Source organism: Balaenoptera musculus, chromosome 5, assembly GCF_009873245.2.
Source record: "Balaenoptera musculus isolate JJ_BM4_2016_0621 chromosome 5, mBalMus1.pri.v3, whole genome shotgun sequence".
NCBI classification, from domain to species: domain Eukaryota; kingdom Metazoa; phylum Chordata; class Mammalia; order Artiodactyla; family Balaenopteridae; genus Balaenoptera; species Balaenoptera musculus.
The window spans coordinates 2,950,018-2,976,087 of record NC_045789.1 but is presented as its reverse complement, the minus strand read 5'-3'; the positions used below and the strand labels follow the sequence as shown (position 1 = coordinate 2,976,087).

The window sequence follows — 26,070 nt, the reverse complement described above, 5'->3', positions numbered from 1 at the left end:
GTAAAACACCTGCTGGGAAAAAACGGTTACAGGGAAGTAAATGAACTTCTCAACACAAGCGTGCCGAAAGGCAGTACAGGCCGTTTCAAGGCCCCGTGTAAAAGTTAGCCCGGGAGGGCGGACGGGCCTAGAGCGTTCAGGCCGGACTGTGCGCTCAAAGCGCGCAGGTCAAATGCAGGGTCTGCCGCCCCCACCTGCGGGTCGCGCTCTCTGCGACTTCACGTTCCCTCGGCCGTGAAAGGGGGATCGGATCACACCCGGCGCCCAAGGCTACCGGGCGAGCAAGCGGGAGAAAGCAACCGAAGGCACCCAGGATGCCAGCGCGCCGCTCGCGCGCGCGGCGCGTCTCCGGAGGCGCGTACCGGGGGTCAGTCCGTGCGCACACGCACCAGCTTCGCCGCGCGGGCACCTCGGGCCCCGCACACGCCCCGCGCAGCCGGCGCCCCGCGGCGGGGAAGCGACTCGCTGCCAGGCACGCGTCCGAGAGCCGGTCCCACGGCGAGGGAGGAGGCGGTGCCGCTCTCGCGCCGCGGCGTCTCCCACACAATAGGCTGCAGCGGCGCCCCAGGCCCCCCGCGACCCGCGACCCCCGGGCCCGCGGAGGGCACCCCGGGAGCCCCGGCACCTCCAAGCGGGGTGAGGGGGGCGCCGCGCGGCGCCTGACTGGGGCCCACGGTGCCGGGGCGGCGGCGGCGGCGTGCCGGGGGGAACCCTCCCCTCGTCCCTTCCCGCTCCGAGCCCCTCCGTCCCGCGGCCCCTCACCTGAGGGCCGGCCCCTCCCGGGGCGCCCGGTCCGGGGCCGCCGCCGCCGCCGCCGCCGCCGCGGAGCCGCCGCCGCCCTTCCTGTTGAAGAGCCTCTGCAGCAGGGTCGGGGCCATGGCGCTGCGGCTCGGCTGCGGCTGCGGCTCCGCGGCCTCGGCCCGGCTCAGCGCGCGGCCGGGGGCGGCGGCGGGGCCATCGCGGCGCGGGCAGCTGTGCTCGGCGCCGGGGCCGCCGGCCGGTCATATGACGGGGCTGGCCCGCCGCCGCCGCCGCGCGCTGACAGTTCTCCCTGCGGGAGGAGCCGCCGCCGGCGCGGGAGGAGCGCGGCCGCCATTGGCCCCGGGACCCCGCCCGGCCCCGCATCCGGGGGGCGGGGGCCGCGGGGGGCAGGAGGCGGGGGGCAGGGGGCGGGGCGAGGCGCTTAAAGGGGGCCTGGGGAGACGGGGGCTGGGCGCTTAAAGGGGGGCGGGGGTGGGGCCTCGTGAATGGGGGCAGGGCACTTAAAGGGGGCGGGAGCGGGGGGCGGAGGGGGTGGTGCTTAAAGCGGGGGCCCCAAGGGCTGTGGGCGGGGCCAGCTGGGTGGGGGCCCTGGTGGGCAGGGGGTGGGGACCCGGGGGTAGAGCTGGGGGCTGGAGTTGGGGGTGGAGGTGGTGGGACGGGGGGGCGGGGCCCGGTGGTGTTGGGGCGGGGGGGCGGGAGGGCGCTAGGACGCGGGGCGGGGTCTCTTGGCGGGGCGGGCCGGGGGGTGGTGCTGGAACTGGGGCCGGGGTCCCGTGGGGCGGGGCGGGGGGCGCTGGGCGGGGTCCCGTTGGGGGGGCGGGGGCGCTGGGCGGGGTCCCGTGGGGGGCGGGGCGCGGGTGGCGCTGGGACTGGGGCCGGGGTCCCTTGCGGCGGGGCTGGGGCGGCGCTGGGACTGGGGCCGGGACCCGTGGGAGGGGGCGGGGGGGCGCGGCTCCGAAGGCGGCGGGGGTCCCCGGGGCGCTGCGTCCCTCAGAGCCCCGGAGAGCTGCAGGGCGGGTCTTTGTCGCGTTGAGACAAAGCCGCTGAACCTGAGCCGTCGCCTGTGCAGGTGCGCGGGCTCGTTCGCGGGAGGCGTGCGCTCGGGGAGCGGGCTTCCTGCACGAGGTCGCCGCTCAGAGGCTGATTGGACGGAATCTCGCGACACCCAAGGTACTGGCGCTTGTGCCGGATCCACGTGAGAGTTCTCCGGGTTTGCTTTTGTGAGGTTTTGGGTTTTTTAAATATTTGGTCGAGTAATTTGCTGTTTGGCATCTTGGGCCACCATCCCATAGTTACGTAAAAAGTTGCACGTGGAATTCACTACGTAGATTTAGAAACTTAAGCTATTTTAGAACAAGGGACTACTTTCCTAATACACATATAACAGAGCACATCCTAACCTGATACCAGGCAGACGGTGTTTGGTGTGGGGAAGGGAGGACTTACCGTGGTACCTGAGTTCACTCACCTGCCAGCCCCTCCCTGGGTCTGTGAGGACTCCCGGCTGCGGTGTGAGGGCCCAGCCTTCCAGCGCCGGCTGCCCAGCTTTTCCACGGTGGTGAGATCCCGACCCACACCATGAGCCGCGGTCACTGAGCGCTTCACCTGGATTCTCTTAGACTTGTTGGAAGGAGGACTCCTGGAGACTCAAAAAGGCAAATGTATTTCCATGAATAGAAATATAATCCAACATATCTCTTCTGGGCCCAATTTAATTTGCATTATCATTTTTTATTGCGTAGGTTTCTGGCCTTGGTGGGAAGCTAGCTGTGAGTGAAGATGTGCTGAAATTTCACAAAAGTATGGGAAAGGTGGTAGAAATTGAAACGCAGTCATTTTTTTTTTTCCTTCAGATTTTTACCATTAAAGTGGTGGATTAAATGTTCATGCTGGTTCATGCTTTTCCATGATGGCGTGTGCACAGAACCCTGATTTGCAGCTCTGGTGTTTCTCTCTGTTTATTGAAAGCATCTACCTCACAGGACTGCCAGTATTGGTCAGTATCCTGTATTTCAGGTATTGGTCTCATCTGTTGTGATTTTATTAAGACAAGGTCCCAGGTCATATTATGGCCGGCCACACACCGCCGTTCCTTACCCCATCCTTGGTCAGAAAATGTCTTTTATTCTTAAAACTAAAATCTGCATACTCGTGGTGTGCCTAGCAGCTCTTGCAACAGCGTACCAAAGAGGAATTTGCTGTGGTGTCCTTTGTTCCTCACCTGCAAGGGCTGTTTCTGTCCCACCCCTGTCCAAGTCTGTGGGATCATCCACAAGAGACAATTAAAAACTCAGCCTGCCCCGCCATCTTTCTCAATTTTGGACCTGACTGGGCAACTCTAAAGGAAAAGTGTGCATTTACAACTAACGACAACACTTCAGTTAGGGGAGAAAAAAGGAACTGAAATGGTGCCCTTCTCCCACTTTGCTTCCTCTCGACTCCGCGTTGTTCCTCATCCTGGTTCTGGCCTCACCTCTCTTGCTTTGGATTTTAAGTGTTACAAAAATCCTAACCAGCCGAGTTCTGGGAGACAGCTCCAGACAGCCCTTGCACCCCAGCTTCATTGTTTCTCCTCCTGGCTGTGCCGGGCCTCTTCAGAAACCCCTTGTGTCCCCTGGCATCCGTTGGTCACTGCTTCGCCCCTGAGGCTCGGCGTCGCCCCGGGCTCCAGCACTGGTCCTTCCATAGTCTCATCCACCTCATCCTCCGTCTTGGAAAATAATCGGCTGCCTGCAGGAGCAGGAGCAGGCAGCCGTGGGGAGGAGGAGGAACTCAGACAATACCCTGAGGGTCTGGAGATGCAGAATAGGTCTCAGATGGGAAGGCTGGCTTCCTGGTCCCATTCCATTCTGAGTCCCGGTGAGCGTTCCCTCCCACCTGAGTGTGAGTTCCGTAATTTGCTTTAGGTGTTTTGCTTCCACAATTAGAATGTCCTGGAGCCTGTAGCCTACCCGATACCTGTTACCCCCTTCTTCCCAACAGAATCCCAGTTTTGTTCAGGTGTCCGTTCCTCCCCCAGGACTGCGTGCCTCAGGGCAGACCGACACTGTCCCCAGCCTGAGTCTGAAAGATCTACGGGAAATCCCGTTGCTTTTGCAAGGTGGTAGCTCAGGAATGAGCTAATGGGGAACAGGAGGCAAGAGGGAAAGGAGCTGGAGGGGAAGGAGGCGTTCTGGAAGTTTCTGCACTCTTCATAGAGAGCTATAAGGAGGGAGGTGGGGTTTTCCCTTCCTTTGGAGGTTGTATGTCTACAGGTAACGCGATAGCTCTTTTGCTGCAGCCTGAGCATGAAACCAGCCAGAGCAGGGAGGTGTGTCCCTCGATAACGTTATTGAGCCACGGTCCCTGTACCCCGGCTCACCTTCCCCATTCAGTGAGGTAATTTGCTAGTATCTGAAGCCAAAAGCAGTGTATAAGAGAGGGTCCCGTTTTCTGTCCTCAATTGCTTGTTATTTGAGGCAAATAAACCCTACCTGCTTAACTCTCAGTGTACCAGGGGAACAGTCATCACCAGTGGACCTCCTCTCTTGTTTTCATATTTTGATGTCATTTTGCAAATCATTTATAAGAGGCAAGAATAAAGGAATGGTGAAATTAATTTTTTAATTAATTTTTATTGGAGTATAGTTGCTTTACAATGTTGTGTTAGTTTCTGCCGTACAGCAAAGTGATTCAGCCATATGTACACATGTATCCCCTCTTTTTTGGATTTCCCTCCCGTTTAGGTCACCACAGAGCATTGAGTAGAGTTCCCTGTGCTGTACAGTAGGTTCTCGTTAGTTGTCTATTTTATACATAGTTGTGTGAAAAATAATTTTTAAATTTTATTAAGAATTTAAACATAGCAAACTCAATTTTTTATTGCATATTTTCCTACCTTTGAAGGAGCATTACCCTAACTGGCCATGAATACAACTGTTGACAGGACCGAGGATTATGGATTTTTGCATCTCCAGCTCCGTACGTGGATTCTGTGAGGTAACCGGTAGCGGGGATGTGGGGTTTTTTGAAGAAATTAAATGTAAAAATGTTGATCTGATACTGTTACTTCTCAGTTTAAAAAACTGCCCACAAGACACTTCCTTCTTCCAAACTTTAAAAAAAATAGTTTCTTTTCAGGTAATATTTACCTATTTATTAATGCCTCTAAGGTGTGTAACTTTGGTCCAGGCACTTAAATTCATGCACATATTTCAGATTCTGTGGACTTTATTTCACCTCCATAGGTGAGGTCTTGGGAGCGGTACAGAAACCCTCTCCCACACACTCATTCACACTCAAACACGGTGCGTAACATTTAGAGAATGCAGGGAGGTACAAAGATGGATATGGTCATGTGTCCATCTGCAAGCTGGGTAAGTAGAAATAGCTACACATAACATGTGTGTGACCTTCCTTCCTTCCTTTTTCTTTCTTTTTTTTCTCTTTTTTGTTCACTTGTTCATTTGACAGGGATTTTATTTGGGGGTCTGATGACCACTTAAGTCAGTAGTTCAACAGACATCACACTTCATTGCTCTTCAATTGTGAATTCTACGTGAATTCATCCAGTTCTCGTATTTAGCCAGTAGTCATCTGGTGTGCCAGTGCCACCTGCGCCCTAGCCACTGGCCCTTCCCTGTTTGTTGCACAAAAATTACTTTGGAATTCTGCTTCAAACTGGGACTTGCCCACCCGCATTCTGCCCCACCTCCACTTCCTCAAAGCCCACTAAAACGACAGCAAAGGAATAAGAAAGTGTCGGCCTGCAAGGAACGAGGACAAAGGGCAAGAGAGGTTTCCACAAACGTTCGGCCAAGGGCAAGTGTTTGCAGGTGGAAAGTGGATGAAGGAGGAGTAACTAGTTGGTCAGAGAGGAGGAGTTCAAGCCCAAGAATGAAGACGGGGGCCAGCCCCCCCGAGGCGCTGAAGCCTCCGCACTTGGGAGGTGAGGGTCCCTGAAGGACGGGTGAAGGTCTACACATGAACTAGTTAGACCCCAGGGCCCTTCTGTCCTCACCCTGCACTACCAGGCACTGTCTATCCATCCGTGGGCCAAAGAGGGGCATCAGGTGAGTGCCTGGCCAGAGAGACAGGATGGCGGCAGACAAAAGCTCTCCAGGCATCTGCCGTGGCAGGAGCCAGTGGAAGGCTGGTTCTCTGCTAGAGCACCTGCTTGTGGATTTCACAAATCAGTACTCCACACGGAGAATTTCTTCTAAAATGTTTAGAATCTCACTCTTCAGTATGAAGGGCAGTCCAGGAATCAGTAACCATGTGATGAACACCTGCAACATGGTAAGGAAAATACACACAGAAGTGAAAGGGATCTGGAGCAAACAGACAGTGCAAGGAGAACGGTACTTCAAAGCTGTAATTGATTAATAGCATCAAAGGGACAAAGTAAGATATGCCTGTAACACAAAAACAGGAAGCGATGAAAGAAGAACACTCAACAAGAAAGCTCTCTTGAAAATGAAATATACGATGTAAATAAAATAGTCAATGAAAAGAACTGAAGGGTAAAGTCGGGAAAGGTGGAAAATAGAAGAGGAAAGATGAGAATGTTGGTGAATCCATCCAGAGACTTACTAATAGGAGCTTCAGAAAGAAGATCAGAGAAAACAGTGGGGAGCAAATCACCAAAGAAATAATAAAAGAAATTTTCCCATAGCTGAAGGGGAGGTGTCCCCATACGGATAGGGCCTGCCCAGAGCAAGACATGTCCTTGAACTTCAAGACATTTCATCATTAAATTTCAGAACATCTTGGATAAGGGAAAAAAAACTGTAAAACCTTTCAAGGAGAAAAGCTAATCAAAAAATGGAATAGGACTCAGAACAGCATCAGAGCCGTTTCTAGCCGCTCTTGATGGTGACAGACAACAGAGCGCCACCTTAAATGTTCAGAGGGAAGACTGTTTTCATCCTAGGATCCTTGACTAAACTAAACCATAAATCAGTAGTGTAGAATACACACACTTTTAGATACACAAGTTCTCAAACATTGTACTTCCATTCTTTTGCAGGCAGCTGGAAGATGTACGTTAGCAAAATAGAGGATTAAAACAAGAAAAGGGAAGATACAGGCAAGAAGATACTAGGAAAAAAAAGCAGCTAGGTGGCAGGAAAGGCGACCCAGGACCTCTAGAAAACAACAGGCTAGGGACAGGAGAAGGGAAGGGGCTCCAGAGGTAGCTAAGAAAAACAGAACGGAAGTATTCGAGTGTAAGGAGTATATTCTTAATAAGTATATGGCAGAGATGCTGGAGCATTGGGGAAAAATTAACAATACGTAGCTGGAAAACCAAACAAATGATAAAATGAGGCAATTATTAACTTCAGAAAAAAGCGTGTGCAGGAAAAGAAAAAGTGTGGTTGCAATGCATTACTTGGCTCTTGGTCACTGAGTGACCGATATTTATATAGTCTCACTAATGTAACGTCAGCTATTGATTTAACAAAAATTATACGTAACTGTGCTGGGGGAGGGAAGAAGAAAAGTGGGGTCCGGGTAAGGGAGGGATAGTCTAGTACTTATTCACAATGGCGGGAAGTCAAGAGACAAGGACTTAAATTGGCAAATCAAGAAACAGTGACAGAAGCATATAACTTTTTAAAGATATGGAGGAAGATACCAGTGAAGCTAGCTAGAAAGGTTGAAGGTGGTAACCTGTAGGGCTGGGACTGGCTGTGGGGAAGGGTGGAGCTGGAGACCGCTGGGTTTTATTATAAAGCCTTTTAGTACTGTTTGACTTTTTATTTTATTTAATTTTTAAAACATCTTTATTGGAGTATAATTGCTTTACAATGGTGTGTTGTTTTCTGCTGTATAACAAAGTGAATCAGCTGTACATATACATATGTCCCCGTATCTCTTCCCTCTTGCATCTCCCTCCCTCCCACCCTCCCTATCCCACCCCTCTAGGTGGTCACAAAGCACCGAGCTGATCTCCCTGTGCTATGCGGCTGCTTCCCACTAGCTATCTATTTTACATTTGGGAGTGTATATATGTCCATGCCACTCTCTCACTTCGTCCCAGCTTACCCTTCCCCCTCCCCCTGTCCTCAAGTCCATTCTCTACGTCTGCATCTTTATTCCTGTCCTGCCCCTAGGTTCGTCAGAACCATTTTTTTTTTTTTAGATTCCATATATATGTGTTAGCATATGGTATTTGCTTTTCACTTTCTGACTTACTTCACTCTGTATGACAGACTCTAACTCCATCCACCTCACTACAAATAACTCAATTTTGTTCCTTTTTATGGCTGAGTAATATTCCATTGTATGTATGTGCCACATCTTCTTTATCCATTCATCTGTCGATGGACACTTGGGTTGCTTCCAGGTCCTGGCTATTGTAAATAGAGCTGCAATGAACATTGTGGTATATGTAGCTTTTTGAATTATGGTTTTCTCAGGGTATATGCCCAGTAGTGGGATTGCCGGGTCATATGGTAGTTCTATTTTTAGTTTTTTAAGGAACCTCCATACTGTTCTCCATAGCGGCTGTATCAATTTACATTCCCACCAACAGTGCAAGAGGGTTCCCTTTTCTCCACATCCTCTCCAGCATTTATCGTTTGTAGATTTTTTGATGATGGCCATTCTGACTGGTGTGAGGTGATACCTCATTGTAATTTTGATTTGCATTTCTCTAATGATTAGTGATGTTGAGCATCCTTGCATGTGATTGTTGGCAATCTGTATATCTTCTTTGGAGACTATTTGACTTTTTAAATGATAGATATGTATGTGCTTGTGTGTGTGTGTTTTCCTTTGATAAAAAGTAAAGTTTGTTTTTAAACAGTCTCACTTGTGGACATTGTTCAAGTCCTATTTCTGGGCCCGATCCTGTGAGATTCCAATCTAGTGAGAGTGGGACTCAGGAAATGAAATTTACATAGAACCTCAAGAAATTCGGATGCAGGGACTTTCCGGTGGTGCAGTGGTTAGGAATCCACCTGCCAGTGCAGGCGATATGGGTTTGAGCCCTGGTCCAGGAAGATCCCACATGCTGCGGAGCAACTAAGCTCGCGTGCCACAACTACTGAGCCCACATGCCACAGCTACTGAAGCCTGCACGCCTAGAGTCCGTGCTCTGCAACAAGAGAGGCCACCGCAATGAGAAGCCCGTGCACCACAACGAAGAGCAGCCCCTGCTCGCCGCAACTAGAGAGAAAGCCCGTGCGCAGCAACGAAGACCCAACGCAGCCAAAAATAAATTAATTAATTAATTTAAAAAAAAAAGAAAATTGGATGCAGATGGTTTGTGGACAGTACTTTGAGAAACATCACTCAGATCCCCTAGAATTCTACGCAAAGTCTTGCAAGAATGTGCAGTTTTTTGGAGAGAGACCATACGTTTAAGATTCTCTTTGATGGCCCCAAACCCAAAAAAGTTTAAACATTGCTGTTCTGTGTCTGCCTTCCTTCCAAGAATAATTGAGATTCCATTCATTCATTAAGGTCAAAAGCACAGCTAATTATTGTTGTAGTGAGTTAAACACTTTGTAAAACTCATTAATGTTATAGACTGGAAAGCACTGGCTGAATTTTCAGCCCATTGCTTAGCACACTACCAAGGAGAATAGCAGTGCATTAGTACTGCAGTGCATTGAATATAAATCGAGTGGCTTGATACACTGACACAAGTGTAAATCAACTATACTTCAATTAAAAAAAAAACTCTAGTGGCTTGAAAAAGTTAATGTGGACCCATTGGCACCTACCAGTGACGTTGACCAAGCCTACAGTTAAATTTTATTCAGTTGAAAAAAACGTGCATATGTTGTCATTCAGTATCTTTATCTAATAATGCCGCATAAATAGTGCTGGAGTCCAACTAGAAAAGTTAATGCAGGTATTTTGACAACCTTGTACTTTTATTCAACATTTTAGTAACTTTATGGTGTAAGCCAGCCTTTCTCAAATTTATTTAACCTGTCAACCTTTTTTTTTTTTTTTAAATTTATTTATTTATTTTTGGCTGCGTTGGGTCTTTGTTGCTGTGTGCGGGCTTCCTCTAGTTGCAGTGAGTGGAGGCTACTCTTCGTTGCGGTGCACGGGCTTCTCATTGCAGTGGCTTCTCCCGTTGCAGAGCACGGGCTCTAGGCGCACGGGCTCAGTAGTTGTGGCTCGAGGGCTCTAGAGCGCAGGCTCAGTAGTTGTGGCGCACAGGCTTAATTGCTCCGTGGCATGTGGGATCTTCCCGGACCAGTGCTTGAACCCATGTCCCCTGCATTGGCAGGTGGATTCTTAACCACTGCGTCACCAGGGAAGCCCCAACCTTTCAACCTTTTAAAAATCGTTTTTGTCTTTATAAAACATGGGAGGAGTTCATGATTTGTGATTTGGATTAAACTAGACAGCAAAATATGATTTTAGATTAATTGCTGGAAGGAATTAAATTTGGATTCATACGTTTTCTTTAAACCTTGCTATACATTAAGAAGTTAGAGCAGGTACTTTTTTATTTTAGTGACTATAAAAAGTATAAAATATTTTTAAAAGATACATCACATAGACCAGCACAAACCAGTAGCCAAGTTAGTATTTTTTTTTTAATTTTTATTTATTTATTTATTTATTTATTTATTTATTTATTTATTTATGGCTGTGTTGGGTCTTCGTTTCTGTGCGAGGGCATTCTCTAGTTGCGGCAAGTGGGGGCCACTCTTCATCGCGGTGCGCGGGCCTCTCACTATCGCGGCCTCTCTTGTTGCGGAGCACAGGCTCCAGACGCGCAGGCTCAGTAGTTGTGGCTCACGGGCCTAGTTGCTCCGCGGCATGTGGGATCTTCCCAGACCAGGGCTCGAACCCGTGTCCCCTGCACCGGCAGGCAGATTCTCAACTACTGCGCCACCAGGGAAGCCCCTAGTATTTGTTGAATGAATAACAACATATAGCATGGCAATTGTTAGTTATTTAAGCAGATTGTATGCCAATTTGCATATCAAATGTTTCTTATTAATAGATCAGTCATCTCTGATATTCTTAGGTGTAGCACCCTATTTCTTAAAAATAATAGCAAGCCCATCCGTAACACTTACTGTGTCCCAAGACCTTGTCCTAAGCATTTTCTTGTTGTTAGTTCATTTAACCCTGGCAACAACCCTATGAGGGAAGTAGTATTACCACTCCCATTTTACAGATGAGAAAACTGATACACGCAGTTAAGTAGTTGTGCACAGCTAATGAACAGCCAAGCAATGATTAGAAACCATCAGTCTGGCACTAGAATCTTATCCTTTTAACTACTCTCACAAGACCAACTAGTACAGAAAAACAATCACATAAGCAATTATATCAATATACTGTACAATAAAATATCAAATGAAATCTGCATGATACCTCTTGTTTAACAGGCAAAGATTTTGCATCATTCTTTGATATCCTTGAACTAATATTTCTATTTCACTTCTCCCACATAATTTTATCTTAATGTAAAACAATTTGTATACTTCAAAATCTTTGATTATTCAATTATACTCTGTAACAAAATATGTATATAAATTTAATTTTCTGGGCTAATGAAGCTCTAAAAATATTCTATCATTCTAGTTCAAAATTTATCAATATAACAAAAATTTATAATTCTTAAACATAAAAAATAAAATTGTTCTATAAATGCATTTCTCAATGACAGATAAAGCTAAGATTCACCTTATTCACTCTTATGGATAAATATTACTCATTGCAAGAATCAGACAGGTTCAACATTAATTCATACTTTTCCTTTGTTGTTATAGATGTAAACGCTGAGAAACTGTATTTACATAAATAAGTAGGTGAGAATGGAAGGAATTTTGTTACAGCATTATAATTTTTTCCAAGTCAAATTTTAAAAAAACCACTGTGTTCTAAACATTAAAAATTAGACTGGTGTCCAACATATGAAAAACTCACTGTTAGAAGTTAGCATTAACTTCCAACTGTTTTTAATGGACTTTCTATTCTCTTCTACGTATTTGTTTTTTCCTTTCCAGTCAATTGTGAGACTCTCATTATTATAGATTTAGAGGATATTTTGATTTCTGTCAAGGGCTAAGTCCCTCACTTACTCTCATTCTCATAAAAAAAATTTTTTGGCTCTGATTTACCTTTCCCAATCATTTTTATGATCAACTTGTCAATTTTGTAAAAATCTGGGTTGGGATGTTTACTGAAGTGCACTGCATTTTTGATGAATTTGGGCATATTTGATATTGTTCCAATACTGAGTCTTCCCATTCAGGAACTCAGCAAGTCTCTCCACCTCTGCAAGCCTTGTTTCATGTCCCACAATGAAGTTTCATAGTTTTTGTTTCATGGGTTTCGCATATTTTTTTCTGAATTTAAGATACATGTATTTTGACCACTTTAAAGGCATTCTTCCTTCCTTCCTTCCTTCCTCTGTCTCTCCCTCCCTCCCTTCCTTCCTTTTTCTGTTTTTCCTCTTGCCATCCCAAATAGATTGCAAACCCATGCGGGATTGGAAATGGACTGCCTCATAACCTCCTAAGTGCCTAGGACAAAGCTGTGCTGGAACGGTTGCTAAGGAAAGAAATACTTGTTGAAGAAATAAATGAATGAAAGTCCTGATTCATAAACTAGAAACGCGACAGGAATAATCTGGGAGAGATTCTTGGAAAGGATTCAAAAGAATTATAGTTCCTTAAAACTGGATGATAGTGCGGCTTGATTATACCACATGGCAGATTTGACAAGCTGTTTGATATTTTTTTGTAACTAAAGAGACAAAATGACCTGGATATTAGACAAATTCTCCCAGTGTGGATTCACTCAGAGATCCAGAGGAGATAAATATTTGCTTCTGATTTCCTAAGGCTTTGAGAAAAATGCTAAAGTTTTTCCACCTGTGAGGGTTCCTGAAACATTATTTTCACTGAACATTAAGGATCATTTAAAATTTTCTTTTAAGAAGGATGTCTGGGGAGTTCCCTGGGGGCCTAGTGGTGAGGATTCGGCGCTTTCACTGCCGTGGCCCTGGGTTCAACCCCTGGTCGGCGAGCTGAGGTCCCGTAAGCCGCGTGGCGTGGAGTTGGGGTCTCCTTCCTCCTCGAGGCCAGTTTCAAACTCCTCCCCTCCCCCCAACCCCAGCTTTGAATCTCAGGTCATCAGATACACCACCCCCTGTGCCTCACTGCCCTTTGCCCGTATTTCTCAGAGATTTTAGCAGCTGGCTCCGGGTCCTTGTCTCCAGGAAAAGTCCTGTCATGATTCTAAGTCATTTCAATATCCGTCTGGCTCAGGCTTCAGCTTTCCAGCCCTCAGCCCCTTGACTTCCTTTCTCCCTAGGCTTTTGCCTGGGTCAGTCGTGCACCGTGAGGTCCCACCCTAGAGCTTGACCTCGTACTCTCAATGGCCAGCATCCTCTGGTACCACCAGTGCCACCCCTGCCGCCTCTGGCCCCTGCCACCCTCTCCCTGGGCTGAGGTCTGCAGCCCCTCGACCCACCACCTCCCGGTCACGCCTCAGCCCCCCGGACCCCTCTCTCCTCCTTACCTAGCACACTGTCCTTGGTCAATCACTATTTCACCCCCTTGCAGAGTTCTAATCATCCACCTGCCCTATCCATCCTCCTTCCTTCCAAAATGCTAGAATTATAGCTGAGCACACAGCTGGCCATATACACTACATTTCCTGGGCTTCCTTGACTTAAATGTGGCCGTAGGACTAACCTTCTACCAACGGAATATGAGCCTAAGTGATGTGCGACCCCTGCAGGCTAGGCCCTTAAAGCAAGGGCGGTGCTTTCTCCTCATGCGTTCTTTCCCCTCCTGATAACGGGTAAAGGTGTGCCTGCTTCCCAGTACCCACGATTCAGATGGGAACAAAGCCCTACCACGGAAGACAAACGAGAGACGGCCCCGCCTTCTGCCCCTTAAAGGATCCTCTGAAGCTGGGACCCAGTGACCTGGAATGGTCACTTCGGCCTGTGGCTTGAAATAGACGTAAAATCTGCTTAAAGTCTCAGAATTAATGTTGGATTGCTCCGTTACAGCAGCCTAGCTTGACTCTAAGGAATACAGCTCTCAACGCCCTTGGTTCTCTCTCGCCTGAATACTCCCCTGGCAGGACCACAAGCCTGGTTGAAGCTCCACCTCTCCCTCCCCTGCGCTCATCCACGGTATCCGGCCACAGAAAAACTCTTGCTGACCCGGCTCACTTTAACTTCTGGCCACTGAACTCCCAGTAGGCTTTGAACGCTGCCTGGTAATCACACCATCCCTCCCCCTCGGCCGCCCTCCGGGACAAACCATCCTCCTTGCCCAGACCTCCCACAGGGCATCCCCAGCCTCACGCTCTGCTGGTGACCCTGCGTTCTATTTCCCTGAGGGAACTGAGAGCTCCAGGATTTCAAGGCGTGCCTGTCTCCTATGTCCCGAGCCTCTCGTGCCCGTGCCCACCTCCTGTTCCTGTGGGTGACCGGTCCGTTCTTCCACGTCTGCACCAGATCTCAAAACTTCTTCTCTAGGCAGAGACTTTGCCCTAGACATTCTCCCTTCTCTCCGGCACCATCGCATTTTCTCTCTCTGCTTCACCTTCCCCATAGCATACAAATGTTCCTTTATTTCTCCCACCTTGAAAAAAATCTAAAAAGCCTTTCAAGCGCCCCTTTCCTTCTGGCTATCCCTTCAGCTCTCTGCTGCTGCTTTTTTATATGTCTTGAATTTAGCTTTTGTCTTTTTATTTTAAATTATTTTGAAAAAATTCAAGCATACACAAAGGTAGAAAGACATACATCATTACCCAGTTTCAAAGACTGTAAACATTTTGTCAATCTTATTTCATGCACCCGCCTTCCCTAAATCTGGAGTATCTTAAACCAAATCCCAGATGTCTTATCATTCACTTGTAAATCATCCACTGTACATCTCTAACAGATAATGACTCTAAAAAATGCCAGTCACAATACCAATATCATACAACAAATCTACAATAAATACATGATCAGGGTTTAAATTTCCTAGTTTGTCTCAAAAACATCTTTTCTTTATAACAGATTGGCTCAACTCAGGCACTCAACATATTGTATTTAGAGGCGGTTTTTCGACTCTAACAGTTTCTCCCCTCCCCTCTTTTCATGCCATTTATGTTTTCTGGTTTTTTATACAAAGCTCATTTTCCCCGTGGAAGTCCCCACGTTCTGGATTCGGCTTACTGCAGCCTCATGACTTTGTCCAGCATGTTCCTTTCTCTCCTATATTTCCTGTAAATTGATAGTAATAGCTATTTTTTTTCCATTTTTAAAAATCGAAGTTGATTTACAATGTGTTAGTTTCAGGTGTACAGAGAAGTGATTCAGTTATATACATATAGAATACATATAATATATATTTTTTTCATATTCATTTCCATTATGGTTTATTACAGGATATTGAATATAGTTCCCTGTGCTATGCTGTAGGTCCTTGTTGATTGTCTGTTTCACATATAGTAGTGTGTATCTGTTAATCCCAAACTCCTAATTTATCCCTCCCCCCCTTTCCCCTTTGGTAACCACAAGTCTGTTCTCTATGTTTCTGAGTCTGTTTCTGTTTCGTAGATAAGCTCATTTGTGTCATATTCTAGATTTCACATATAAGTGATATCACATGGTATTTATCTTTCTCTGTCTGGCTGACTTCACTTAGTATGATCATCTCCAGGTCCATCCACGTTGCTGCAAATGGCATTATTTCATTCTTTTTTCTGGCTGAGCGGTAGTAACACCTTGAGGCTTGATTCTCTGCTTTCTGGACCCCACCTCGGTCTCACGTTCACCCTGCTACCATCTAAGGCTGTGTGTGGTCAGGCTCCTTGACGACCCACGTCGCTACGACCCCTTCTCAGGCTCCACGGGCAGCGTGGGGACTTCTCACGGTGCGCCCTTGGTGACCCCCTTTGTCTGGCTCACAGGACCCCACCCTTGGCTTCTGCTCTTAGCCTCGCTTGTTGCTCCTTCTCAGCCTGTTCTGCGGCTCCTGTGGCCACTCCTGCCCTACGTGCTGGCGCCCTGGAGGACTCTCTTTCATCTCCCTTCTCTACGTGCACTGACTTGATGCCTTCATGCATCCAGTTCTCAGGCTTTCATGACCATTTCATATGTGCTGACTTCCTAGTTTTAGAGCTTTGGCCCGGGTCCCTCCCCCAAGCCCCAAATGCGTATAGCCAGCGGTTGAGCTGGTATTTCCATCTGCGTGTCTAACGAGCCCCTCAGCATGGTCCCGTCTGTGACAGGACACCTGAGCTCCTTCCCGGTCTGCTCCCCCTCAGACTCCTTCATCACAGTTGATAGAACGTCACCCTTCCAGTTTTTCAGGTCAGAAATCAGAATCAGGTCATTCTAGACTCTTTCTCTCAACCCCAGACAGAATCTGTCATAAATCCGAGTGACTACTTTCACAACACACCCACAGCCTGGATATTTCCCACCACCTCTACTGCTGTCATCTTGATGCCACCCTTTGTCATCTCGTGCCTCACCCCATCGCTCCTAACTGCTCCGCCCCACTCCCTGTTCTTAGCACAGCAGTTAGGGTGAGCTTTCAAAAGTGCAGGTCGGGCTTCCCTGATGGCGCAGTGGTTGAGAATCTGCCTGCCAATGCAGGGGACACGGGTTCGAGCCCTGGTCTGGGAAGATCCCACATGCCGCGGAGCAACTAAGTCCGTGAGCCACAACTACTGAGCCTGCGCGTCTGGAGCCTGTGCTCCGCAACAACAGAGGCCGCGATAGTGAGAGGCCCGCGCACCGCGATGAAGAGTGGCCCCCGCTCGCCGCAACTAGAGAAAGCCCTCGCACAGAAACGAAGACCCAACACAGCTAAAAATAAATAAATAAATTTAAAAAAAAAAAAAAAAAAAAAAAGTGCAGGTCACCACCTCACTCCGGTAAGCATGGCCATCATCACAAAGTCTACAAACAGTAGATGCAGGAGAGGGTGTGGAGAAAAGGGAAACTCCTTCCTCCTGCACTGTTGGTGAGAATGTAAATTGGTGCAGCCACTATGGAGAACAGTATGGAGGTTCCTTAAAAAACTAAAAATAGAGTTACCATATGATCCAGCAATCCCACTCCTGGGCATATAATCCAGACAAAACTGTAATTCAAAAAGATACATGTACCCCAGTGTTCACAGCAGCACTACTTGCAATAACCGAGATATAGAAGCAACCTAAGTGTCCATCAACAGAAGAATGGATAAAAAAGATGTGGTACATATATACAATGGAATACTACTCAGCCATAAAAAAGAATGAAATAATGTCATTTGCAGCAATATGGATGGACCTAGAGATTATCATACTAAGTGAAGTAAGTCACACGGAGAAAGAGAAATATCATATGATATCACTTGTATGTGGAATCTAAAAAAACGATACAAATGAACTTATTTACAAAACAGAAATAGACCCACAAACATAGATAGCAATCTTATGGTTACCAAAGGGGAAGGGGGAGAGGGATAAACTGGGAATTTAGGATTAACAGCTACACACCGCTATACATAAAATAAATAAACAACAAGGACCTACTCTACAGCACAGGGAACTACGCTCAATACCTTGTAATAACCTATAATGGAAAAGAATCTGAAAAAGAATATATATGTATATATTCAGATGTGTATATATATGTGTGTATGTGTGTTTCTGTCCTGCTCCCCCAAAACTTCTCTGCCATCTCCTGCATGGTCTCCCCCTTGCTTTCCCCACTCTGGCCACACTGGCCCTCCTGCTGTCCCACCACCCGCCTGCCTCTCCCTCCCTGTCCTTCTTCCTCCTCCCTCTCCCCCGCTCCACTCATCTTAGCTTTAGGTGCTCTGCCTGGGCTGGTCTTCCCGCTGCATCAGCTCAGCTCACTCCCTCACTTCCCTCAGACTTTGCCTTTCCATCGAATCCTTTCCTGACTACCCTCTTCAACATTACATTCCCCGAGAAGTGGAATTGGTGGGTCAAAGAGCATCAGCATTTGAGTTTTCATAAATCCTGAATTTGACCAAATTACTGTCACCAGCATGAGCCTACAGGTTTCCCCTAGAGCCTGGCCAACTGAGGCTGTTAACAGCTTTCGAATTCTTGACTATCACAGTGTAGTTTAATTTGCCTTTCTTTTCTCACGTGAGAGTTTGAACATCAGTTCAAGAGCCATTTCTGGCAATCTGTATGTCTTCTTTGGAGAAATGTCTATTTAGGTCTTCTGCCCATTTTTGGATTGGGTTGTTTTTTTGATATTGAGCCACATGAGCTGCTTGTAAATTTTGGAGATTAATCCTTTGTCAGTTGCTTCATTTGCAAGTATTTTCTCCCATTCTGAGGGTTGTCTTTTCGTCTTGTTTATGGTTTCCTTTGCTATGCAAAAGCATTTAAGTTTCATTAGGTCCCATTTGTTTATTTTTTATTACCATTACTCTAGGAGGTGGGTGAAAAAAGATCTTGCTGTGATTTATGTCAAAGTGTGTTCTGCCTATGTTTTCCTCTAAGAGTTTTATAGTGTCTGGCCTTATACATGAAAAGATGCTCAACATCACTAATCATTAGAGAAATGCAAATCAAAACCACAATGAGGTACCTATCACCTCACACTGGTCAGAATGGCCATCATCAAAAAATCTACAAACAATAAATGCTGGAGAGGGTGTGGAGAAAAGGGAACCCTCTTGCACTGTTGGTGGGAATGTAAATTGATACACCCACTATGGAGAACAGTATGGAGGTTTCTTAAAAAACCAAAAATAGAACTACCATATGACCCGGCAATCCCACTACTGGGTATATACCCTGAGAAAACCATAATTCGAAAAGCTACATATACCACAATGTTCATTGCAGCACTATTTACAGTTGCCAGGACATGGAAGCAACCTAAGTGTCCATCGAGAGATGAATGGATAAAGAAGATGTGGCACATATATACAATGGAATACTACTCAGCCATTAAAAGAAATGAAATTGAGTTATTTGTAGTGAGGTGGATGGACCTAGAGTCTGTCATACAGAGTGAAGTAAGTCAGAAAGAGAAAAACAAATACTGTATGCTAATGCACATATATGGAATCTAAAAAAACAGTACTGATGAACCTAGTGGCAGGGCAGGAATAAAGACACACATGTAGAGAACGGACTTGAGGACACAGTGGGGGACTGGGAAGCTGGGACGAAGTGAGAGAGTGGCATGGACATATATACACTACCAAATGTAAAATGGATAGATAGTGGGAAGCAGCCGCATAGCACAGGGAGATCAGCTCGGTGCTTTGTGACCACCTAGAGGGGTGGGATAGGGAGGGCAGGAGGGAGGCTCAAGAGGGAGGAGATATGGGGATATATGTATATGTATAGCTGATTCACTTTGTTGTACAACTGAAACTAATACAACATTGTAAAGCAGTTATACTCCAATAAAGATATTAAAAATAAATAAATAAAAATAAAAATAAAATACAAATGCTACTACAACGTTAAAAAAAAAGAGCCATTTCTGAAAACTGTAAGTTCAGATTCCTCATCCACTTTTCTAAGGATGTTGGTCTTCTCATTTACTTTGTAGAAGCTCTTTGTGAATTACAGAAATGAGTACTTGCCTGTGATAATAGTTGGAATTGCCAACTACAAACTGGCACTTGCCATCTACCTCTACAAGGATTAAATCACGCAGCACGGCAGCTGCTGACCTTCAACCCCCCACTGAAAGGAGTTCAGGCTGGAGATCAGGAAGGAGGCCCTCTGTGCTCTGGGAAAAACTGGCAGAACAGGTCTTCAGATAGTTAGATATTTTCAGGAGCTGATTTTATGAACCCCGTTTCTTGCATCTTCTCATATCTAGAAAAGCACTAAAGTCATCAACGGTGACATCTGCTCCTCGTGACTAGCAGCAACCTTGTGCCAAAATGTGTGCTTGACTGCACGTCCCGCTTCACTAGAGTCACGTATATACTGGCCTCCCCCTCCGCCTCTTTGGAGCAGTTTCTCAGAGCTCTGAAATGCTGTCTCTCAGGCTATAGCCCTCCTTTTGCCCCAAATAAAACTTAGCTCACAACTCTCACATTGTGCATTTTTTTTTCAGTCTACAGAATAAAATGTTCCCAGCTTGTCATTTGTCTTTGACTTTATTTATGATGGGTTTTTCTATGCAGAATTTTTAAAAATTGGAAGTCTATTTCATTAATATTTTCTTTTATGGGTTCTGAGTATTGCGTCATACTATAAAACCCCTCTCCCATCTGAGATAACTTTTTTTCTTTTACATTTAAATCTTTTATGCATCTGGAATTCATTTTGGTACAAGATGTGCATTACATGTCCGACTTTATTGCTTTTTCAGATGGTCCCCCATTTGCCCTGCACCGTTTGTTGAATGCTCCATGTTTTCTCCGTTGACATGAAATGCCTCCCAGGGGATTCTTGGGCAGACTTCATGGCTTCTGAGCTGAGCTTGTGGTGACAGTGGTTCCTCTTTGTGAAACCTCTCCAGGCAGGCAGAGACCTCAAACATGCCACTGAGAGCTGCAAACAAGTCAAACCTGCACCAGTACCGGCATACGTGAGGTCTCCAAATTGCAGCCTGGAATGATGTGAGCACATGATTCCCATCTAGTTGGTTTCTCCACCCCACATACCATCTCTCCAATAAAGTCAGGAGGTGACAGGGAATAGTCACATGGTTTTGGTTGTTTGTTTTGCAGACTTTACTCCATCAACATGTGAGGAAGACCCGAACTTAATATTTGCAAAGCACTTTGAACTATGGAGAAGAAAGGTGCTATGTAATCCTCGTGTTATCTTTTAGGTTTCAAGCATGTTACTGTGACATCAGCATCCTAGGCTTAATGAAGGTTTATTTCAGTTAATATAAGTTCATCCCTCTGTGTTCAACTAGCTGTGAAACCAAGCCACTGGGTGTGGATTATGAGGGCTGAAGTTTTGGGGGGTGGGGTGAAATTTTTCAGAATTCGTGATAGCACATGAGACCACTGAAGCCGGTTTACCTGCCTTCTATCTACAAGGATGCTTTTTAAACTAGGACACACATCTATTGTTCAGTGATAATGATAGTGATAATGCTGACACTAAGATACTGCAAAATCCTTCTGCACCTTTTGAATTAAGTTCTGAATCATCAAAAATAATTATAAGAAATATAACTTAAGTCTCAAGACAATTTGGCTGTGTTCCTTAATGGTTAGGAGTTTTGTTTAAGACACAGACAAGGGTGAGTTTAATCTTGATTCTTCCACCTTTTATCTGAGTAACTTTGAGCAAGTATCCCAACTTCTGTAAGCTTTAATTTCTCATATATAAAATGGTGATAATAATAGTACTTATTGTTATAGGGATTAATAAGAAAATCCATTTAAAGCAAAATAAGGCACTTCCTATCTGATTGGCAAAGATCAAAAAGATCAATAACACCTCTGATGGTGACTGGTGGAGACAGGTATACTGCTCAAGGGGGCGTACATCGATACAGCCCCCACATAACACAGTTTACAGTATCTCTCAATATCTATCAAAGGCACACACATACCTCTGACCAGCACTTCCTCTAGCTGGAATTTATTGAACAGATGTACTTATAAATGAGCAAATTGATAACTGTAGCAGATATTTATTGCAGTGCTGTTACAGTAAGAATAGAGTGGAAAAAACCTAAATTTCAATCTATAAGGGTTTGTTCTGATGGACTCATGCAATCAAATACCATGCTGTAATAAAGAACAAGGAGGGGCTTCCCTGGTGGCGCAGTGGTTGAGAATCTGCCTGCCAATGCAGGGGACACGGGTTCGAGCCCTGGTCTGGGAAGATCCCACATGCCGCGGAGCAACTAGGCCCGTGAGCCACAACTGCTGAGCCTGTGCGTCTGGAGCCTGTGCTCCGCAACAAGAGAGGCCGCGATGGTGAGAGGCCCGCGCACCGCGATGAGGAGTGGCCCCCACTTGCCACAATTAGGGAAAGCCCTCGCACAGAAACGAAGACCCAACACAGCCATAAATATAAATAAATAAATAAATAAATAAATAAATAAAAAAGAACAGCAAACTTAAAAAAAAAAAAATTTAAAGAACAAGGAAATATTTATGCCGTCGAATGAGATATTACCAGGATATACTGTTTATCAGAAGAAGCAAGGTGTAGAACAGTGTGTAAAAACGGGATGGAAATATATATATATATATATTTGTTTGTATAATCACAGAAAAGCTCAAGAAAAACACTTAAGAAAATGGTAGCATTGATTTCCCCTGAAGCTGTAATTTTCTGGTGGAAATTTTTGAAGCATTTCTTCAGTGGCCAGAAAGCTTTTCACTCTATACCTTTTTCATTTTTTGATTATATTCTTTGAACATGTAAATTATTATTTTTTTAAATTTAATTTTATTTATTTATTTTTGGCTGCGTTGGGTCTTTGTTGCTGTGCGCAGGCTTTTCTCTAGTTGCGGCGAGCGGGGGCTGCTCTTCATTGCGGTGCAGGGGCTTCTCACTGCGGTGGCTTCTCTTGTTGCGGAGCACGGGCTCTAGGCGCGCGGGCTTCAGCAGTTGTGGCTCGCGGGCTTTGTTGCTCCGCAGCATGTGGGGTCCTCCCGGACCAGGGATCGAACCCGTGTCCCCTGCATTGGCAGGCGGATTCTCAACCACTGCACCACCAGGGAAGCCCTGTAAATTATTTCTTAAAAAGTAAATTGATATAAAGTATATAGAACACTGGTGACACATCAGCATGCGATACATATTAGTGCTTATTTAAAATTTCAGTTTAATGGTAATTGATTATCTTCCACTAAAAGATACGTAGAGAATTTTAAAAATCACCTGTTCAAAAATTAAATACTATAAATTTTATAATATACAAATAATTTTAAACAATAATATTTGCCTTACTATAAATTATAAAGGCATTTCTTTGAGCCCATGCAGTCCCACAATCTGGGTCTGTTACCATTTACATTTCTCATAAACGGTGTTAAAATACCTGGCAATTTTATTTTATTTTACTTTCTTCGAAATCACCACCTGTGCATTTATTTGAGGGAAAAAGGGTCAGATCTTATTAGGAACTTCCAACTGGATAGGACTAGAGACACTCATCTACCTAACATCTGGGTGTTCACAACCGCACAGGTGGCCATATCCTGCACAGGAGGCGTCACCATGAAACCGACGAGCATTTGACAAGGGGGACGCATTCTGAGCAGTCACCGGTGGCTCCTGAAAGGGGATCACACCTTATTTATGAAGCAGGAGAGCGAAGCTCCCAGCTGAGCTGCAGGATGAGAGCTGGGGCTGACCCGAGGGCTGTGAATGGGGGCTGGGATCTGACCTCACGAGCCTTTGCTCATCCAACCTCAGGCTCCACGAGCCATTCTCTGGCCCCCTGCACGAGGCAGACTCGGGAAGTCTGCAAAGTAAGGGGATTCTGCCCCAATTCCCCAGGCCTGACAGTGACCAATCCACGGGACGCGGTCTCACTGCCACCCAGCCCCTGCTTCTGGACAGACGCATGGCACATACGGACACTGAAGCCCAGCTGGCCTGGAGCACATCTAGGTGTTGCTGGGTTGGTCATCTTACAGGTGTCCCACGACGGTCAGGCCTCACCCACGGTGTCCGGGCTGAGACAGCGTGTTTTTTTAGGTGATTCAGGTTACTCCGGGGCAACGTATGATCCTGATGACACCTGGCGGAGAAGCAGGCTGGAGCTTCGGAAGCACTGGCCCTGCACACTCGGGTCCTTGCAGCAGCGGATCCGGATTCGAACACTGAGCAGTGAGGCGGGAGCCCAGCCTGCAGGTGTTCACAGCCATGAGACCGCCCACCAGCAGGAAGGGGTAGGCCAGCGCGCTCACTGCCATCCCCATCACAAATCTGGGGTGGCTCTGGATGGCCAGGGCCTGGCCGAACCGCGAACCTGGATTCTGGTCGTTCCCCAGCCCCCCTGGGGTGTCACCCACACTGCCACCCACTAGGTAGGCACTGAGGAAGCGGGCCGGCAGGTTACAGCCCCGCAAGGAAACCACACCTCCCAGGAGGTGAGGGATCAAGCCGACAAAGAATCCCAACAGCCCCGCTTCTGTGAAAATCTTCCCAATGGAGCTCCACTTTCCGCTGTACTTGGCCTTCCTCCCACGAACTGGACCACGCAGCGCGCTGAGATGCCACGCAGCGGGTGGGCCAGCATGTGGGACACGCCCTGCATCCTCATCATCAGGCAGGAGGTCTCCTTCACCACCGTCGTCAGAGACGTCTTCGTGCCACGCTTGACGGCAACCTGCTCGATCTCGTCCGGAGGGAGAACCTTCTGCACGCCGCCTGGGTCACGGTGCAGAGGGCGGTGGGCGCCAGCCGGGGGCTCAGGCCTCGGCACAGCCCTAGCTTCCCTCCCAGCCACCGCGCAGGGTCCTCGGCTCGGGTGGAGACGCCCGGCGGGGAGAGGACCTCCCTCTCCGGCACGCTGGTGCCAGTGCTGGGGGGCGGGCATCGGTTCGCGACCCCCCGGGACGAGCAGCTTCGCTAGAGCAGCGGCTGGCCGAGCACCGGCACTCCCGGGCGCAGCCCCACGGAAGGAGCGTCGGCGGCCGGCGCCGTCTCCGGGGCCCAGGCCCGCGCCTGCGCCGTCCGCGCTGCCCGCCCGCCGCTGTGCCGCTGTGCCGCCGGCCAAGGGCGGCGCCGGTGTGCGGTGTGCGCGGTCCCCGGGGCCGCGGCTCCCAGAGCCCGGCCCCGCCTGCTGCCGCTCCGCCCGGCTCGGCTCCCGGGCCGGCTCCACCTTCCCCCGACACTGCTGTCCGGTAAGTCAGAAAATCCACTAAGTGTCCGTGGACAGAGGAATGGATGAAGAGGCAGTGGCACATATACACGACGGAATACGACTCGGCCGTAAAAAAGAGCGAAAAAAGGCCGTTTGCAGCACCACGGACGGACCCAGAGACTGTCACACTGAGCGAAGTACGGCAGACAGGGAAAGACCAATATCATATGGTATCGCTTGTAAGTGGAATCGAAAACAAATGATACAAACGAATTTATTTACAAAACAGAAATAGAGCCACAGATGCAGAAAGCAAGCTTATGGTTATGGAATAAGGGTGGGGAGGGATAAACTGGGAGATTGGGACTGATATGGACACCCTGTATACATAAAATAGGTGACTAATAAGGACCTGCTGTGGAGCACAGGAAACTCTACTCAGTCCTTTGTAATGACCTCTATGGGAAAAGAATCTAGAAAAGAGTGGATCTGTGTATACGTATAACTGATTCACTGTGCTATACACCTGAAACTAACACAACACTGTAAATCAACTATACTCCAATAAAAATTAATTATAAAAAAATAATTCTACTTAGGCAAACAACATGACTAGGAGGAAACGTTTTCCATATACAAATGAAAATGTCTCATGAGTTAGTCTTTGAGCAATTGAGAGTTTTGGGTAGATAATATGTCACTTAAGTGTCTCTCAAACATTCTTAGATTTTGAATAAGGAATGAAAACACTGAACGTACTCTGGAATTATTTGTTTATTTATAGTCGAGTTTTGCTTTCAGTTCTGAGTTTGGAGCAAATCTGGACGAACTGTGAATACGCGGAGAGTTCTTTTTCTCTTTGACTTTCATGTATTTAGACCATCAGGATGCAGTACCTTTCTCCTCAATAAACTGAGCATCTAGGTCTCGTTCTTACCAGATGTTCTACTGTTAACATTCCACCTTGTTCTCCCCCATACTTTGGGAATAACAGCTTTTCTCTCTCTGGTTTTTAATTTCTTAGACATAAACAGTTTTTAGGCCATGCTATATGTATAATATTAGCAGGTGTCCCTCTAGGCTGGTGAAGTATTTTCTGGAATTTAAGAAGACTTAGATCAAATGGTGTCTCCCCTATAAAATTGTTAGAGATCTCCAAAGTTGAAGCTCCCATTGTTTTCCCACAGTGTCTTGAGTATTATACGTGTTATTATGTATACGCATTATTATACACAAATTATACACATTATACGTATATTATAATGATTTGTCTCTTTTGTAAAACAGTGAACCCCTTAAAAACAGCAATTCTATTTCTGCTTCTTATAACTATATGTCAGGCCTGGCAGGTATTAGGTATTCAGTAATGTCGGCTGAATAAAGACAGTTTTTCTCAGTAGATGTTATACTACTAATGGAAATACTTCAGCAAGTATTATCACTTTATTATATCTGAGTATTTTCCTAGATATAAAAGTAAACTCAAATGAATAGAGTCCTCATCCAGCATGCCTCAAGAATCTGAGTACAGAGGAATTCTGTTTTCCTAGATCCCATTCCAATTCAACTGTGTACTAAATAATTATGATCTAAATTCTCCA

At 46.7% G+C, this 26,070-nt stretch overlaps 1 protein-coding gene, 1 long non-coding RNA gene and 1 pseudogene across 5 annotated transcripts in view; 2 read left to right on the top strand and 1 right to left on the bottom strand.

The window, feature by feature from the left end:
* The first annotated feature begins 1,757 nt into the window (after window positions 1-1,757).
* On the top strand, window positions 1,758-21,374 carry LOC118895767. 2 transcript variants are annotated; one of them, XR_005020024.1, is made up of 5 exons: window positions 1,758-1,932; window positions 2,616-2,762; window positions 4,651-4,740; window positions 20,051-20,300; window positions 20,412-21,374. It is a non-coding gene; the product is annotated as an uncharacterized LOC118895767 (long non-coding RNA). The 2 variants fall into 2 exon arrangements; XR_005020023.1 differs by having other exon boundaries at window positions 20,051-21,374.
* Window positions 21,375-22,372: 998 nt separating this feature from the next.
* LOC118895862 lies at window positions 22,373-24,228 on the bottom strand (annotated as a pseudogene).
* A 141-nt stretch (window positions 24,229-24,369) lies between these two features.
* PPID (peptidylprolyl isomerase D) overlaps window positions 24,370-26,070 on the top strand; it is a 29,865-nt gene continuing 28,164 nt past the window's right edge. Inside the window, exon 1 of one of the 3 annotated variants that reach the window (XM_036853291.1) lies at window positions 24,370-24,708. In XM_036853291.1, the coding sequence (XP_036709186.1) occupies window positions 24,549-24,708 (160 nt within the window). In that variant the 5' untranslated portion in view covers window positions 24,370-24,548. The remainder of the gene's footprint in view (window positions 24,709-26,070) is intronic. The other 2 variants (XM_036853288.1, XM_036853290.1) reach the window with 2 other exon arrangements.